The 18,052-nt window shown below is 41.8% G+C and overlaps 1 protein-coding gene across 2 annotated transcripts in view; it reads right to left on the bottom strand.

Annotated features, from left to right (window-relative positions):
• SMG6 (SMG6 nonsense mediated mRNA decay factor) overlaps positions 1–18,052 on the bottom strand; it is a 260,817-nt gene that overhangs the window by 15,040 nt on the left and 227,725 nt on the right. For both annotated transcript variants that reach the window (XM_075854152.1, XM_075854154.1), the window contains one exon: positions 10,995–11,171. In XM_075854152.1, the coding sequence (XP_075710267.1) occupies positions 10,995–11,171 (177 nt within the window). The remainder of the gene's footprint in view (positions 1–10,994; positions 11,172–18,052) is intronic.

Raw genomic sequence — 18,052 nt, 5'->3', positions numbered from 1 at the left:
GGTCATGTGATGGACACACAGGTGCACGGCTCGTTAGAAGACACAGCTCTGATACACATACTGGAACTGTAACGATCCCAGCACCTGTGTGTCCCTCACATGACCATGGACAGAATTATATCCGCTGGAAGTAAACCATGAATGTTCCTAATGAATAAAATCAAGCAAACCTATTGAAAACCGTGAGGAATTAATACAGAAAGTATAGTAGGGCTGGGCGATTTTGCCCAAAAACTAAAAATCTAGGTTTCTTTTCAACACTTTGGGCGATTTTCGATTTGAATCTCGAATTTCTTCCATTTATTTAACAGTAATACCAAGAGATAGTTTCATAAATGATTTTTTTTTATATACATAACTTTTTAACATATATTGCTATAATAATTTTACGCAACTTCAAAACTTTTAACCTCTGCAAATACTTTTTTTTATCAGAATACAATTGGAAAAATGTGTATCTAATTGATTATAACTAATGTGTTCCCCGGCAGGGTACAGGTTAACAGAGTCTATAACCAATGATGCGCTGCGTGCACTAATAACCCTCTCTACCAGTCACCACCTCAGCCGGTCTCTGACATTGCAGGCGAGAGCAGTCTAAATTGCAGCAGTGCCAGGCAGATAGCACTGGGCGGGCACTCTGGGGCGAGATACATTATAGTGTCTGAGGTCTGAGCAGGACCCTGTGCAGTATAGCCCCCACCATGGGGTTTTAATAAATGACATTAAGGCCCGATTCACACGACCGTTATTGGACTGTAAAAAATGGTCCGTGTGTCAGCTGGATTTCATAGCCTGACCACGGTACATGTAAACGGGACTCCTGGCATCATAGACATTTAGGCTACAGTCACACGACAGTTGAAAAAAAAAAAAAACGGCCATTAAAAACTGATCAGTTTTTCATGTCCATTTTACATCAGTGGCTCCAAATTTTCATCAATTTCCAGTTTGTCTGTCATGGCCATTAAAAAAATAAAAAAGAATGGATTTAATTTGTCAGGGTTTTTGTATTAATCCCTTAAAAACAGCAGTACCCATGTAGATAGTGCCGCAATGTTCCTGTAGACAGTGCCCACATAAAGTGACTATGCCGCAGTGCCCACACATAGTGACATAATGCCACAGTGACATAATGCCAGTGCCCATGTAGATAGTGCCGCAATGTCCCTGTAGATAGTGCCCACATAAAGTGACAGTGCCCACATAGTGACAGTGCCAGTGCCCTTAGTCAGTGCCCATATGGTCAGTGCCAGTGCCCACATATAGTGCCACCCCCCAATATATTGGCACTCTGCCCTTGTAGATAGTTCCACACACCCTTGCAGATAGCACCCCCACCCCCCCATGTAGATCGCAACACCCCTCCTCCCTTGTAGATAGAAACCACGCATGTAGATCGCAGCACAACCCCCACTCCCTTGTAGATCGCACACCCCCCTTCTTCCTAGTAGAGATCGCCACTGTAGCTGCCACTAAGAGCTGAATTTCCGGCCAGAGGTTGCCGATGCTTTGGCCAGGGATTCAGCTCCTAGTGGGAGCTACTGTGGTACGATCTACAAGAGGGGGTGCTGCGATCGACAAGGGGAGTGGTTATGTTTCGATCTGCAAAGGGGGGTTGTGGTGGTGCGATCGGCAAGAGGTGGGTGCGATCGGCAAGGGGGGGGACTGGTGGTGCGATCGGAAAGGTGGGTGCGATCGGCAAGGGGGGGTGGTGGTGCGATCAGCATGGGGGGTGCTATCTGCAAAGGAGGAGTTATCTACAGCGGGGTGGTATCTACAGGGCGTTATCGCTATAAACGAGGAGCCTCTGCTTCCCCGTGCAACTGCAGTTCCGTACTGTATCATTTTGTTCAGTACTGAACAGCAGTTCCATGAGGAAGCAGAGACAGGACGGGGCAGATTAGGCAGTGACGAGGCGGCGGGACGGAGCTTCCTCCTGTAGCACGGCACCACTAAAGAATCCATTCAACGATTAATCGCCCAGCCCTAATTGGAAGATTGCATAACTTTTAATTAAACAAAACACATTAAATAGCTGAAACTGGACAACCCCTTTAAATATTCTTGCAAACACTTTTTTTAAATTGCTCCTATGTATGTAAAATAAAAAAAAATGAAGCAATAGTGCTGATTAAAATTTCCCCAAGCTGCGTATCTACAGACTTGTCTCCATGGTAACAGACTACAAACAATCCATGTATCTTCTGTTCCTGCAGTCATGTGGTACTCCATTCTCTCTGACATACATACAGCGTGGGGCAGAGATTTCTCACATTTACATCAGTTCAATGGTTTAACACAGAAATCTGAAAGATAACGGCAAAAACCCTAAAGCCCATTTAATCTTCCTCTGAAGAACCTTCCTTCCTCATTGCGTGTCTAATTAAGAGAAGTTTTTTGAGAATCACCAGACTTGTAATAAAAGTGTAAAATTTCTATGAATTTCTTTTTAGCACTTTAAGAGGTTGAGTGTTGGGCACTGGAGACCAGGTGGTTTTTTTCTCTGCACTTGAAGAAACAGACTTTTCATGAGAATTTTTTTTTTTCCAATTTTACTTCAAACTGCATATTTTATGTGATGTACATATCTTTTTGCCACTGTGCAAAATATGAGCGTGGTTGGTTTACCTACAACGTCTGGCTAAAAGTATGTGGACACCAGACCATCCCATGTACATGAGCTTGTAAGGATATGTGCGCACACAGACTCAAAAACGTCTGAAAATATGGAGCTGTTTTCAAGGGAAAACAGCTCCTGATTTTCAGACGTTTTTTTAAGCCACTCGCGATTTTCGCTGCGTTTTTTAAAAAAACGGCCCGTCGGAACAGAACAACGTTTTTCCCATTGAAATCAATGGGCAGATGTTTGGAGGGGTTCGGATTCCGATTTTTCGGCCGTTTTTAACATACCCTTAGACATCTCAGTTCTAAACCATGAGTATTAATATGGAATTGGGCCTTCTCTATAACGGCTACCACTCTTCTGGGAAGGCTTTCTCTGTGGGAATTTGTGCCCAATTTACCAAAACAGCATTTGTGAGGTCAGGCAGTGATGTTAGACGAGAAGCTCTGGCTTACAGTCACCATTCCAATTTATCCCAACCATGTTCAATGGGGTAAGGGCTCTGTGCAGTCCACTCGAGTACCTCCACTTTTCACACCATGTCTATATGGACCTTGCTTTGTGTACAGGGAGACCGTCTTGCTGGAAAAGGAAAGGGCCTTCCCAAAACGGTTGTCACAAAGTTAAAGGTACTATTTATAAATGTTTTTGTGTGCTGTAGCATTAACATTACCCTTCTAATAGAAATACGGGGCCTAGCTCAAACCCAAACAGCCCAGACCATGAACCCAGATTCGTCCATCAGACTGCCAGATAGTGAGATGTGATTCATTACTCCAGAGTCCAGTGGCAGCTTTAGGGCCTGTTCACATCACCGTTCGCTTTCCGTTCCGGGGTTCCGTCTGAGGTTTCCGTCGGATGAACCCCGGAAAGGAAAGTCAAACTGAAACCACAGCTTCCGTTTGCATCACCATTGATATCGATGGTGAGGGAAACATTGCTAATGGTTTCCGTTCGTCACCATTCCGGCAGGTTTCCGTTTTAACGACGGAATCAATAGCGGAGTCGACTGCACTATTGATTCCGTCGGAAAAACGGAAACCTGCTGGAATGGTGACGAACGGAAACTATTAGCAATGTTTCCGTCACCATTGATATCAATGGTGACTGCAATGGAAGCCGTGGTTTCAGTTTGACTTTCCGTTGCAGGGTTCACCCGACGGAAACCTCAGACAGAACCCCGGAACGGAAAGCCAACGCTGATGTGAACAGGCCCTTACACCATTCCAGCAGATGCTTGGCATTGTACATGGTGATCTTAGGCTTGTGTGGAGCTGCATGAGGCTTCCGAAGCACAATTCTTGTGCAGATGTCACTTCCAGGGGCAGTTCAGAACTCTGTAGTGAGGGATGTAACAGAGGACGGGAGATTTGTATGCAACAGGCACTTCAGCACTCGGCGGCATTGCTCTGTATGTTTGCGTGGTCTACTTCTTCTGAGCGGATGATACTCCTACACGCTTCCACTTTACAATATCAGCACTTACATCTGACCTGGGCAGAAAAGAAATTTCACCAATTGATTTGTGGCATAAGTGGCATCCAATTAGTGCTACATTTAAATTCTCTGAGCTGTCCAGTACGACCCATACGACTAATACTACTGTTTGTCTATAGAGATTGCATGACTGTGTGCTTGATTTTATGCATCTATTTGCAATCGGTGTGGCTTAAACACCTGAACTCAAAAAGTAGGGGAATCCACATAAGTTTGGCCATAAAGTGTCGTTTCCAAACAGAGTGGCTTGGAGAGATGACATTAAATCAGGATTTCTTGCTCATAGCTACTTCTTACCACATTTATGATGGACAGGAAGCAGATATGGTTTTTAATAATATTATATAGTATTAATAAGTGCACACAACCGCTGATCTGAATAAAAATGTGTATAGAAGGTTATTGGTTTCCTATGAAGTTGGCATTTGTGTGTCTGACATGCAAATTAGATCGTGTCTGATAGGGAAATTAGACAGTGAGCCTCATTGGGGACAGAGACTGATAAGAATAGTGACAATCTCTGTACGTCGCCGCAGAAAATGTTGGCGCTATATAAGCAACGGGAAATAAAATAATGCAATACGAAATGACATTTCTATGCGTGTGTATACTTTTCTCTCTCTGTATGTGTGTGTATATGTATATATATATACAAAAAATAGAGACCAGAAGCAGCACTCAAATAGCAAAAAATATGAATTTATTTACCCAACAAAGCAACGTTTCACTTCCTCCATGGAAGCATTTTCCATGGAGGCTTGAAAATGCTTCCATGGAGGAAGTGAAACGTTGCTTTGTTGGGTAAATAAATTCATATTTTTTGCTATTTGAGTGCTGCTTCTGGTCTCTATTTTTTGTATATTCATGAGGAGCGCGTCACTCCTTTTTTTGAAGCTAGCACCAGCCGTTTTTGGTATTCACACTGTGCTGCTCCTACTATTTGTTTGAGTTTATATATGTATATATGTATATATATATATATATATATATATATATGTATATATGTATATATATATATATATATATATATATATATTTATTTATTTTTAAAAAGGAGGTAATAGGTGCGGAGACATTAATAGTATTTTGATCATCATTTGTAACATGTAAAACATAAAAATAGAATAGATTAAATAAAATAATGCAATACGAAATGCCCTTAATATGCGTGTGTATACTTTTCTCTCTCTGTATGTATGTGTATACATGTATATATATATATATATATATATATATATATATACACAGTGAAGGAAATAAGTATTTGATCCCTTGCTGATTTTGTAAGTTTGTCCACTGTCAAAGATATGAACAGTCTAGTATTTTTAGGCTAGGTTAATTTTACCAGTGAGAGATGGATTATATAAAAAAATAAAAAAATAAAATCACATTGTCAAAATTATATATATTTATTTGCATTGTGCACAGAGAAATAAGTATTTGATCCCTTTGGCAAACAAGACTTAATACTTGGTGGCAAAACCCTTGTTGGCAAGCACAGCAGTCAGACGTTTTGTGTAGTTGATGATGAGGTTTGCACACATGTTAGATGGAATTTTGGCCCACTTCTCTTTGCAGATCATCTGTAAATCATTAAGATTTCGAGGCTGTCGCTTGGCAACTCGGATCTTCAGCTCCCTCCATAAGTTTTCGATGGGATTAAGGTCTGGAGACTGGCTAGGCCACTCCATGACCTTAATGTACTTCTTTTTGAGCCACTCCTTTGTTGCCTTGGCTGTATGTTTCGGGTCATTGTCGTGCTGGAAGACCCAGCCACGAGCCATTTTTAATGTCCTGGTGGAGGGAAGGAGGTTGTCACTCAGGATTTGACGGTACATGGCTCCATCCATTCTCCCATTGATGCGGTGAAGTAGTCCTGTGCCCTTAGCAGAGAAACACCCCCAAAACATAATGTTTCCACCTCCATGCTGGACAGTGGGGACGGTGTTCTTTGGGTCATAGGCAGCATTTCTCTTCCTCCAAACACGGCGAGTAGAGTTAATGCCAAAGAGCTCAATTTTAGTCTCATCTGACCACAGCACCTTCTCCCAATCACTCTCAGAATCATCCAGATGTTCATTTGCAAACTTCAGACGGGCCTGTACATGTGCCTTCTTGAGCAGGGAGACCTTGCGGGCACTGCAGGATTTTGTCTCCTTCTCACCCAGCATCTTACTTATGGTTTTGTAGCCCATTCCAGCCTTGTGCAGGTCTATGATCTTGTCCCTGACATCCTTAGAAAGCTCTTTGGTCTTGCCCATGTTGTAGAGGTTTGAGTCAGACTGATTAATTGAGTCTGTGGACAGGAGTCTTTTATACAGGTGACCATGTAAGACCGCTGTCTTTAATGCAGGCACCAAGTTGATTTGGAGCGTGTAACTGGTCTGGAGGAGGCTGAACTCTTAATGGTTGGTAGGGGATCAAATACTTATTTCTCTGTGCACAATGCAAATAAATATATATAATTTTGACAATGTGATTTTCTGTTTTTTTTATATATAATCTATCTCTCACTGGTAAAATTAACCTAGCCTAAAAATTCTAGACTGTTCATGTCTTTGATAGTGGGCAAACTTACAAAATCAGCAAGGGATCAAATACTTATTTCCTTCACTGTATATATTTTATTATTTTTTTTTTTTTAAAAGGAGGCGATAGGTGCGGAGACATTAATAGTATTTTGATCATCACTTGTAACATGTAAAAAATAAAAATAGAATAGATTATAAAAAAACATGGAGACCTTTTAACTATTAAAAGGTTGTCCATGGCTATCCCTTCCCCTAGTTCATCCTGGGAAGGAGGAAGGCAGGCTGCTCACACATCGCTTATTCTCACTTCCTCGTCTCTGGGTAGCGTATCTCCAGCAGAGGTTTAGAAAGAGGTGTTCCAGCTACCATGTGGTAAAAGTCTGTTGAGATCAGGAGTTAAATGTGGGCTCCCGGTTAGCTTATGAGAGGTCAAGTGCTAGTCAAAAGGGTATGTAGATTGTATGTTCGGTTTCGTAAGATGCCGGGTGCCAAAGTCCCGCCCACTAGCCAAAGGGGAACTTCTCAAAAACTAAATGACTAAGGTCATTAACGACTATATGTGAGTGAAAGGAGGAGGGGGACACCCCAATGTCAGCAAAGGGTCACAAGTTCACGGTGTCTGGTAGCCAGCTCTACAAAAACGTGAGAAAAAGAGCTGCTTCCAGTGACACTGCGTACATTACACAGCCACGGCTTCATGAAAATAGCCAGTGAATGGAAAAAGTAAAACCCATACCTGATATTCATCCTGCGGTTATGGAAAATGCTCTTTAATAACATAAAACAAATACAAGATTTGAATAGTTTGTAACAGAAGTGTCCAATATGTATGGGTGCGATGTTCAGGTGTTTTGAGTGCATTTATTCAGGTAATGGAACTCTGAGGTGACTTCTAATTTATAGTAGATTACTCCGTATAATACATACCTCCGCTGCTGCAGAACCTCTTGTTGAAGAGAAAATGGGAGCTTCTTGCCTACCATTAAATAATCAGTTGATGTGAAACGTCATCTCTTTCATAAGGAAGGTCTGCAGCAGCTGTTTCCATATGCTCTATGGCAGCCGGAGGACAGTACTGTATGATGGAACTATTAGTGTAACTCATCACTCTATTTGTAGGGTTTTGCCATCAGAATATGATGTTTATACAAGTATTATTTACAGACATGTGCATATATATATTTATACACACACACACACACACACACACACACACACACACACCTCACATTAATATGTACTTGTTGGAGGTCCCAAGAACAATGACAACCATTAATTGGAGGCTGATCCTCCTCCACTTGTCATACACTTTAGATAGCGGCCAGCCGATCGATCGTTTAGCCGATAGTTATTCAGGATGACGACCCCATACACATGCACGCTCAGTTAAACTTGCATGTTATCAACAGGGAGAAAGTCGCTGACAGACTCCTGTGGCAGCAGGTTATCTCCTTACGAGCAAAAGAATTAGGCATGTTGAAATGAAACAGCCCGACCCTTATCTTCCACGGCATCTGCCATCAAGGGAGAGTTGGGAAGCTGCCATACACTTTATATGGTCGGCTGTTCCCTTTTGAAGTTGTCCAACATACATCTAATGTGATGGCTACCTTAACAGTTGGCAATATCCATTTGGAAAGACACGATTTGTCACTCGATAAAAAATAATTTCCCCTGCTCCAGTTAGTGCTGGTCGATCAAATTAATTCGCCCTCAAGGCCTCTGACTATTCTGTTTTTTAACAGAATCGTTGAATCGATTCACTAGTGGCGCCATCACGCCGTGCTACGGGAGGAAGCTCCGCCCTGCCGCCTGACTGGTCCGCCCCGTCTGAGAGACTGCGCCACGTTCGGTCCCCATCTGCTCCCTGTTCTGTCCCTGCTTCCCCACGGAACTGCTGTTCTGTACTGAACAAAAGTATGAAACAGCAGTATGGAACAGCAGTTCCTTGGGGAAGCCGGTACTCCTAGTATAGTGCCACACCACCCTGTAGATAGAACCCCTACTCTTGTAGATAGCACCACCCCACTAGTAGATAGCACCAACCCCTAGTAGATAGCGACACTATAGCTCCCTCTTGGATCGGAACCCCTGGCCAGAGCGTTGCAAACGCTCTGGCCGGGGGTTCCGCTCCTAAGGGGGAGTCCCTGACATCTTTGTCCATATATGGACAGTGACATCAGGGGCTCCCTCTAAGAACAGAATTCCCTGCCAGAGCGTCGGCAACCTCTGCCCGGGGATTCCGCTCCAGGAGCAGCTCCTGTCGTCACTGTCCATATATGGACAGTGACTTCAGGGGGTTCCTTTAGAAGCAGAATCCCCGGCCAGAGCATCGCAAGATCTCTGGTCGGCGACTCCTGTCTTGAGAAAGCCCTTCATGTTACTGTCCACATATGGACAGAGATGTCAGGGACTCCCTCTAAGAGCGGAATCCCTGGCCAGAGCATTGACGATGCTCTGGCAGGGGACTCCGCTCTTAGAGGGAGCCCCTGATGTCACTGTCCATTTATGGAAAGAGACGTCAGGGACTCACTCTAGGAGCGGAATCCCTGGCCAGAGCGTCGGCAACACTCTGGCTGGGAATTCTGCTCCTAGAGGGAGCTACAGTGGCGCGATCTACATGAGAACTGTGGCACCATATGGTGGGTGTCGCACAATCTACATTTGCACTGTGACACTATCTGGGCTCTGCCATTATGTCAAAATGGTATGCCATCAATGCCATGCTTCTGCTAATAATGCACATAGCAATTGCACAGAGGCACGCGTGATTTCATATAAAAGCAACACATGTGGCTGAAATGGCCAAAAAAACAATTACATGACACAATGTAGACTTTAAGATCCATTTGGCATGGACTTTGACCGCTGGGGAGGCTCAAGAATGATTATGCTCTGTTTGGTGAGACCCCAGTACACATCTTATCAAATGCATGTTTAGTAGATGGAGCCTTCTGTACATTGTGACAATCAAGATCGAGGAACATTTTTTTTTTCTTTGACATCTTTATGCTTAGTCTGGGTAAGTTGACATTATGCAGGAAGACAAAGTGTCCTACCTGTGTCCACTTCTTTATAAAATCGGAATACTTTCCAGTAGTTATCCATGAATCACTTGGGTGTTCGTTTGAGCAAACTAGTTACACACAGGAATATTTTGCAATGTTTACCACTACAGCACAAAAAAAATAAAGACCCTGCTATTTCTCATAATAGGGATTGAGGTCTGTACACTGTTCACTTGATAACAATGGTAAGGGTGGAAAACTTTTCAGACAGATCAGACCATTTACAACCAAGGTCTAACACTTTCGGTCGGCTTGTAGTTCATTTAAAAAAAAATCCAGGATTATTGTTGCAGTATGGAAATCTATATTTTTTTCAGCAAATTCTGGCATAGAATGATGGAATAAGATTTTAGACAATGTATGTTAGATGACTGCTACTATTTTGTAGTCATTGACACAGTACATTACATGCATGCTGGGAGTTGTAGTTTCCCTGGAAGCCACAGCTTGAAGTTCAATGCATTAAGGGTTACTTTAAAGTCCAAACACATCAATTATTGCATCGACACTGGTTGATGTGAACGCTTGTAAGGGATACTGTACTGCGTGAATTTGAGCCCCAATACGGGCATAAAGTGTGAATAATTCATTGCTATTTTCTGACCGTAATTTGCTGGGCAGACATTTTTATACACACAGTAGTGGGACCCGAATAAGTCCAAATACCCGTAATCACATGTGGCTGCCCCGAAAGCACACAGTGCATTGCTAGATGTGAACAAGTACATGGGAGGTTGAGCCGAGCTCTTAATCAGATCAGGATGTGAGGGACAGACAGGGTTCAGTGGAGGGGGTAGTGGGATGGGTGCTGTCAGCTCTTCCTGTACGTGTCAAATAGACTTCAATTCACCCTGAGCACCGCACCAAGATATACGCCCACAAACTTTATCCCCAATCTGAACTCAACACCCCCTCCCTCTACCCTCATTCCCCCGTCTCGGCTGCAATACATTATTAAAAAAAAAAGAAAAGAAAAAAAAGGCCATGAAATAATAGGAGCAGATGATGGATGTGCAAGACAGACAGGGACCGTAAAACTCACATTAGGATGATACAAGAAACAACGTGGATATGCACAATGGGGGTGGCATGTCTGTATGCAAAGATTGGCACTCGGCAAAATGAGGCTATAGCACATATTTGGCGCATCACTCAAATATCAATTGTTTTAAGAACTAACATAAACTTCAGATATTGTTTCTTCTTGGTTACTTGTACTTCTTACCACTGGCTCAGTGGGTAAACCCCAGTCTCCCCCACTTTAACCAATACCTGATCTTCTAGTTGGTTTCCCTCCGGGCTTCCTGTTTCCTTTCCTATGGCGTCTGGGACGGGTGCCACTGACACATACTTTCCACCCTTGAATGCCAGCAGAGGCTCTTCTTGTCCGCACAGTGCTTCCAGGAAATATTTCAGTACTGTGACCCGCTTACAATCCGCAGCAATAATCTAGAGGGGGAGAAGGAGGGAGAATAGATAATGAGAAAGGAAAACACTGAGCAGAGGCAGAAGAAAAGGGCCAAGTGTTTCATTAACCCTCTGAGTCTGATCCGCAATGTAGATGCAGAGGTTGTAATAGCGCAACGTCCTCCAGACCCTGCTGATAAATCAGATGGCGCTATAGCGAAGAAAATTCACTTAATTGGAAAATGTATTAACGGCACCTGAAGTCCTGACTGCAAGTCCGAATACAAACTGAAAAACATAGCACAGACTCATGGTAGGCAAACCAATGTGCCCAATGCTAAAAAACGACAAGTCTCAGCAAAACCTGGCAGTCATGCCTATGAATGGCATATTTAGTTCTGTGACCACAAGTTTTCACTTCTGTGTACTTGAACAATTGAATCCTCTATTTTGTCAACCACGGAATTGTATTGATGTTTTACAGTAAAAACACAGAACAAAGAAAACAGCCGCAGAGGTCATTTGGCATATCATAGGCTCCAGAAGTCTGGGCATAGACAGTGTGGTCATGGGCATACAGGTAGTGTGACTTTTTACCTTAAAAGGTAGAAAAAATATTTTTAGAAAAACCAGATTAATAATTTACCCTGAGATGGGCGAATGAAATGGTGTAATTGCTGAAAAATAAAAAGCTGTGGTGCTTTACTATCTCTGTGACCCCTTAAATTTAGGAATTGGTGGGGGCCCAAAAGGTCTGTATCATGCCATAACTTGCTATGAGAAAAAAAACAACACATTCCTGGTGATCAACTGATCGCCATGGGCCTGAGTCCTAGAAACCGTTACCAAATCTTACATGGCCAAGCCAAGTCTTCCTTTTACTTAGAGACTCTGGCTTATAGTGGGGGGGGGGGGGAGCAGGGATGTACGGAGTAGAAGAGCACCATCAATGATGCGCATATGCGCCCTGGCAGCCATCCTCTAGGACGTTGATATGAGGCAATCCCTTTAAGCATTTATGTCTGACAGTGTAGTTACAGAGATAACACTGCCTAACAACCAGAGTGTTATCACTGAGGCTGTCAATTTGCGCGGCCCTAGCAACCAGTCTGTCTCAGTCAGAAACGCCACTAAACTGAGGGCAGAGAAGGGGCAAGGAGACTTGTCAGGACTCAATACATGGTATTTTCAATTTTTTTGCTACATTTATTGTAAAAACAAATTTAGATGTAGAACCTCTTTTAGAGACATTTCTGCATGCTTTTCATTTACACACAGAATTTCTCTCGAGCAGGAAGGAGCTTACTAAACTATACATTTTACGGAGTGGATTAAAAGTCACTTTTCATGCAGAGCTATTTTAGTATGTGTAATCCTAGAAAATAAAGATCTTTTTCTATTAATATTTGTAACCATGACTGACCTAAACTTGTATGAGTAAGGCCTCATGCACACAACCCTAATTTTTTTGTCTATGCGCTATCCCATTCATTCCTATGGCCCCATACACACGACCGTGATGTTCACGGCTCCGTGTGGGCAATGCCTGAATTTTTCTTGTGGATTCGTGAATACTGAAATGGACCGCAGCGGATCAGTGGTCTTGCGGTCCGCAAAACCACTATGTTCGTTTGCATTAGGCCATACAAATGTAGCAATGCTGAGTTTGCTATTTGGGACAACTCGTTGTAATGTGTTATCAGTGGTTTCATATAATGCGGCAGGTAAGTCTGCAGCTCTGCGGACCCCTTCCATTAGCCAGAGTGGAAAGCCACGGCAGAGAGAATGAATGGCATAAATAGCATTTACACTAGGCATGGCACCGCACTTGTCATAAATGCATCTAAATGACCATCAGTGCCACATTCTCCTATTTTTTTTATAGTCCATATAGTAATGCAAGTGTCCAAACTGTACCCAAGTATTGGGAACATAGTAATGTTGGGAAATCTGGCACTGAGAAGTACAATAAAAAGGCAATATGGGAAAAATATGTCCCTGTCAAACACTATTTCTGTCCTTTGTTAACAGCCAGGGATCATATGGCTTTCTGGTAGAACACTATACAATTTATTGGAGTATTGTACACATGTGATCTTTTCCTGTTTCACTTTTATTAGTGCTGTACATTTCTTTCCTACACTTTACTGTAAACCAGTGGAAGAACCTATTTCTTTAGAAAGCGGATAGAAAACGTCACAAAAAATAATAATTAATTAGTCTACACAACTATACATTCTGCAACATGTACACCAGGGCGTTGCTAGGGTCTTAAAAGGTCAGGGGCACAAGCCCCGAGACATATTTACCCCCAAAAAAAATGCGTGTATGAGACAGCATATCTATAGCACTATGACCCTATAGCTATGGATAGGATTAGATACAGTGGCTCAGCAGACTTTAACACATACGATAGGCTTTGATATGGGGCCCAGCTCGCGGACATTGCGGATCCAGCACTGGACCCAGGAAAGGCAAGTATAAGAATTGCTTTGCTTTTTTATGTGTTACTAATTTTTTGTGTTTTTTTACAGGTTCGGATGATGGACTACTTTGGATTTATTTCAATAAAATATTTTTTCTATGCCCTTGTATTTTTTTACATTTTATTACAACCGCCTTAGTAATGGCAGCTGGCTGATTGACAGCATCCATTACTAAGGTGGGGCTTAATGTTAGCCGGTAAAACCCTAACACTAACTTCCACTATCGATTCCGCAAAAAAATGGAAAATTTACAAAACGGAGACTAACGGAAACCATTAGCAATGGAAGCAATACCATTAAAATCCATGGTAATGCTAACGGAAAGCTATAGTTTCCGTTCGTGGGCTCCCCTGACGGAAAGGTCTGACGGAACCCCGACGTAGATGTGAACGCAGCCTTACCTGCTGCCAAGCCATTTTTCCATTACTTTGGTGCCAGCATAGTACTAATCCAGCTCTGAGCTGGTTGGCAGAGTTAGGTCGACAGTCTGGTTGCTAGGGATGCACTGCTTAACAATTGTTGTTTTAGGAAGCACACGCTATTAACAGTGTTGTTTTCTACTAGCTTTTTTGTGGTACACTACAAACAAACCTCTATGAAATTGCATGCATTTAGCAGCTTGAAAACCAATTCGGTTAAGCGATTTATTAGAAATTAAACCTTTTAATCGCTACATGCTGGAATTTCTGAATGGATTTTAAGAGTAGTAGATAGTGGTTTCCTCCATAGAATTGTATACTAATAACAATACTTTGACACATCCGATTCTAGCGATCAATAAATATAACAATTCAAAATAGGGAAAACACATTCCATTTCCCACCCAAACAAGACAAAGTTAAACTTTTCTTATGTATTTACAACAAAATTATAAACTCCACAATTCTCTGCGCTATTTGAAATTCAGAACATGTCTACAACACTGTATGGAAATGCCATAACAAATTCTTTAGATAATTGCTGCAATTGTAATTGAAATTAAAGGAATTGTCCAGTAAGAGCGACCATAATTTAGGAGGTTACTGAAACCCCCAAGTATTTTGAGAGCATACTCATGGATGTTCAAGTTCATTCAAACCTTACATAGGGGACAACTTGAAAAAAAAATAAAAAATTATTAAAAACAATTTAAAAAAAAAACACTGGAAAGCAAGACTGCTCATATTTAGCACTAAAATTATTGTTTTCCATTTACTACCACTGATAAAAGCAATTCTTAATTTGATTTTACTATGCAGCTATTGCAGGTGGTATAGATGATTTTTCATAAACTTTCTTTTGGCCCCCTTTAGAAATCCTGTATCCTAACTTAATATTCATTGTTCTGACCTTATACAGAAAATCACGGGCCAAGTGCTCCAAAATACCCCGGAGGTGTTGCTCCTTTCCATGCTCCCTGGAGCGATCAAAAAAAAACTCGAAAACCCTGATTAATTTTCTGTTGATCGCAGCCCGCACAGTTATTCCACGGTTGTGGAAGACCAGTAGCGTGCCAACCATCACTGAATGGTTCCAGGAGATTTTACATCTGCAGAGAATGGAGGAAGCAACACAGGTCCAGCAAGTATCTCCAAGATCGGGGAGATTGGTCTGGCAGGCGTGGCAAGAGTTCTGTGAGTCGGACGAATTTTTACTTTATGCGTAGGCCTCATAGGACATAGCAGGGGGGGGGGGGGGGTTGGCCTGATCCGCCTTGCTGTTGATAGTGGAAGTCAGGGACCTCTGGTTCTGTCTGCTTGCTTTATCCTCTATCCGTTGCGGAGTATGCCATTGATGCCTTATCACATGTCATGGTACTGATGCAGCCTGCCGTGGTGCCCACTGTCCTGGATGCATTGTCAGTATCGCCTGTGATGTATCCTTGATATCCATGTATCTTGTCCATCGTATTAATCTGCTGGTACAGAGGACTGTGTTGCATTGTATGGATGTGTCATATGCATAATACGGTCTGTTTATTTTCTTTTGACTTGTTTTTTGCTCTCTTTATGTTTTTTTCTGGCCAACTATGTAAAATGGATGCGTATGTTTTTTGTATTGCTGTACATTTCTGGCTTGTTTTGATTTCTTTGTGTTGAAAAATACCCGAAAATAAAGAATGTTAAAAAAAAAAATATATATATTCATTGTTCTATAATGTCAAAATAAAGAATACAAAGATTTAAAAAAAGACATCATGGCAGATTTACTAATGCGGTCTTAAGACAGCTTAGAGCTAGACGCACCAAATTTATCAGTGACTCATGTGGTATGATAAATTTGGCTTTGTCTAACTCTATGGTTGGCTTGCTTTAGACCAACCTTTTTCAGTCAAAATTTGTGCCAATGTGGTGTGTTTTAAGCCACACCCTTTTCCGCTAGCCAATCCCCCTTGTTGAATGAGGCACAAAAAGTTGCTTAACAGGTAAACGTGGCACACAGCATGGGTGGCATTATTCAATTTGATTATGAAATCTGCCCCATTGTGGAGTAGATGCATGTTGTAGGATATGTATACATTTGCAACTAATTTGTTTTGCTTTAAATAATCTAAAATATAAAAAGATGTTATCAAAACTATTTGCTTAATTTTTTTATTTGTGTATACAGCTCCTATGCAGACGTCTGGTTTCTCCATGATTATAGACTACAAACAAACCGAGTATGGTCCGATCCCGGAGTACACACTCTTCCATCTGACCACTACTTCTTGCTAACCTATTGAATATATGTGAACAAGAAGTAGTGGGTAAATGGAAAGGAGTAGAACTGCACTGGTCATACTCTTGAAGTTACCCAACGCATTCACGACTCCAAAATTTTACTCTCCTGCGTCCTGTTTACATTGGTAAAGGAGACAGTAAATAAAGGTCCTTTCACACAGGCAGATTTTCTGCCGGTAATGAGCGCGGATTTACATGGATCATCAGCCCATGTAAAAGGACCTTAAGAATGCCCAGCATATAATAGTTAATTTCTCCTGCAGTGGGCATGGAAATGCATGGCTGAAATAAACTTTGGGGAGACTCTATAGAGAAGGGGTTGTTCAACCCTTTTAAGGTAAATGACCATTTTTTACACAAAGTCATAACCCTGTGTAGACATCAAATTATCAGATAAAACTATGACTGCCTTTACCCAGCACTACGGGTCCTTAGCAGCCTATTGCATTCTGTTTTATTGAGCTTAATTTATATACTGAATGCAAGTTTCTAAGCTCCCTCTAGTGGTGACTGCACACAGCCAGAATTACATCATTTAACTAAAGCTACTGTATATGTCTACGCAAGGGATTGGAAGCAATGTTTGATAAAAACAAAGCTCTGACCTCTATGACGGTCCCTTAATAAATAATCGGCACAAAATACCAGACCTATTTATGTCATATTTTTTATTTTTTTTAAAAAGTGTTTAAGGGTGGACGTTTGCTTAACTGCTAACAGCAAACTTTAATGGAACCAGATATTGAACATGCCGGCTGATCTTCAAGCAAGCAGTATGTTTTGTGAGAAAATATTTAGTATAACTTGTACTTTATTTATTTACATCTGTTTACATTCTGTCCTTAGGAGTCCAGTGGGCGGTACAGTGAGACCGCCCACTGGACTCCTTAGCATAAAGAGCGAAGGGATTTGAATGAATAAATTACAAGTTACACTGAATCTTTCTCACGAAAAGATATATCAGGTCAGCTCCTCGTGCTCAAAAACATGCTGCCTATAGACTGGTCAACATTTTCAAGGTGACAGACCTCTACCAATGAAAACTTTTGTGAAGTCTACGTATATGACATTTTTGTACGTTTTATGAAACATGGTTCACTTTGAAGTCGCATATATTGCTGGAGTACCCCTTTAACACTTCCTCATTCCTATGCTTGACATAAAGGGACCGTGTCATTGCTGTGACTATTCATAAAGGTAGTATCCCCAGGACTTTTGCTGCCAGCACTGACATTGTACCACTCCTAACACACTGCAGGATTCCCGGGATTAGGTTACTCACTCTGCATAACTCCGGGACGCAGCTGTACATTAACCATTCAATAATCACTTCCTAGAATAAAACCTCTCCACAAAGTAACGGTGGGAGCGACTCTCAATTGACTCATAACTTACTCCTTCACATATTAATGCCACTTCCTACGAACCCCTACGTTCATCGCCTCCTGCTGCTGTTTTATTACTTGGGGCACAACTAAAACATCCCGATAAACCGCTAAATTCTTCATAAATGATTCATATGGTGTTTGTAATTGAAATTGCGGAAAGTAAACGCCCCTTAAACAAAACATAAAATCCTTATCTATATCCGTAAAGGGGTTGTCCAAGAAAAATGTTTGGCTTTTTACCACAGATATAGTGCCACTCTTGCCCACGGGCTGTGCCGGGTATTGTAGCACAATCTCGTTAACTTGAATGGGGCAGATCTGCAATGCCAGACAGCCTATGCACAAAA

Source organism: Rhinoderma darwinii, chromosome 2, assembly GCF_050947455.1.
Source record: "Rhinoderma darwinii isolate aRhiDar2 chromosome 2, aRhiDar2.hap1, whole genome shotgun sequence".
Taxonomy (NCBI): Eukaryota; Metazoa; Chordata; class Amphibia; order Anura; family Rhinodermatidae; genus Rhinoderma; species Rhinoderma darwinii.
The sequence above is the reverse complement of the archived record's forward strand: the minus strand, read 5'-3'. Positions and strand labels throughout refer to the sequence as shown.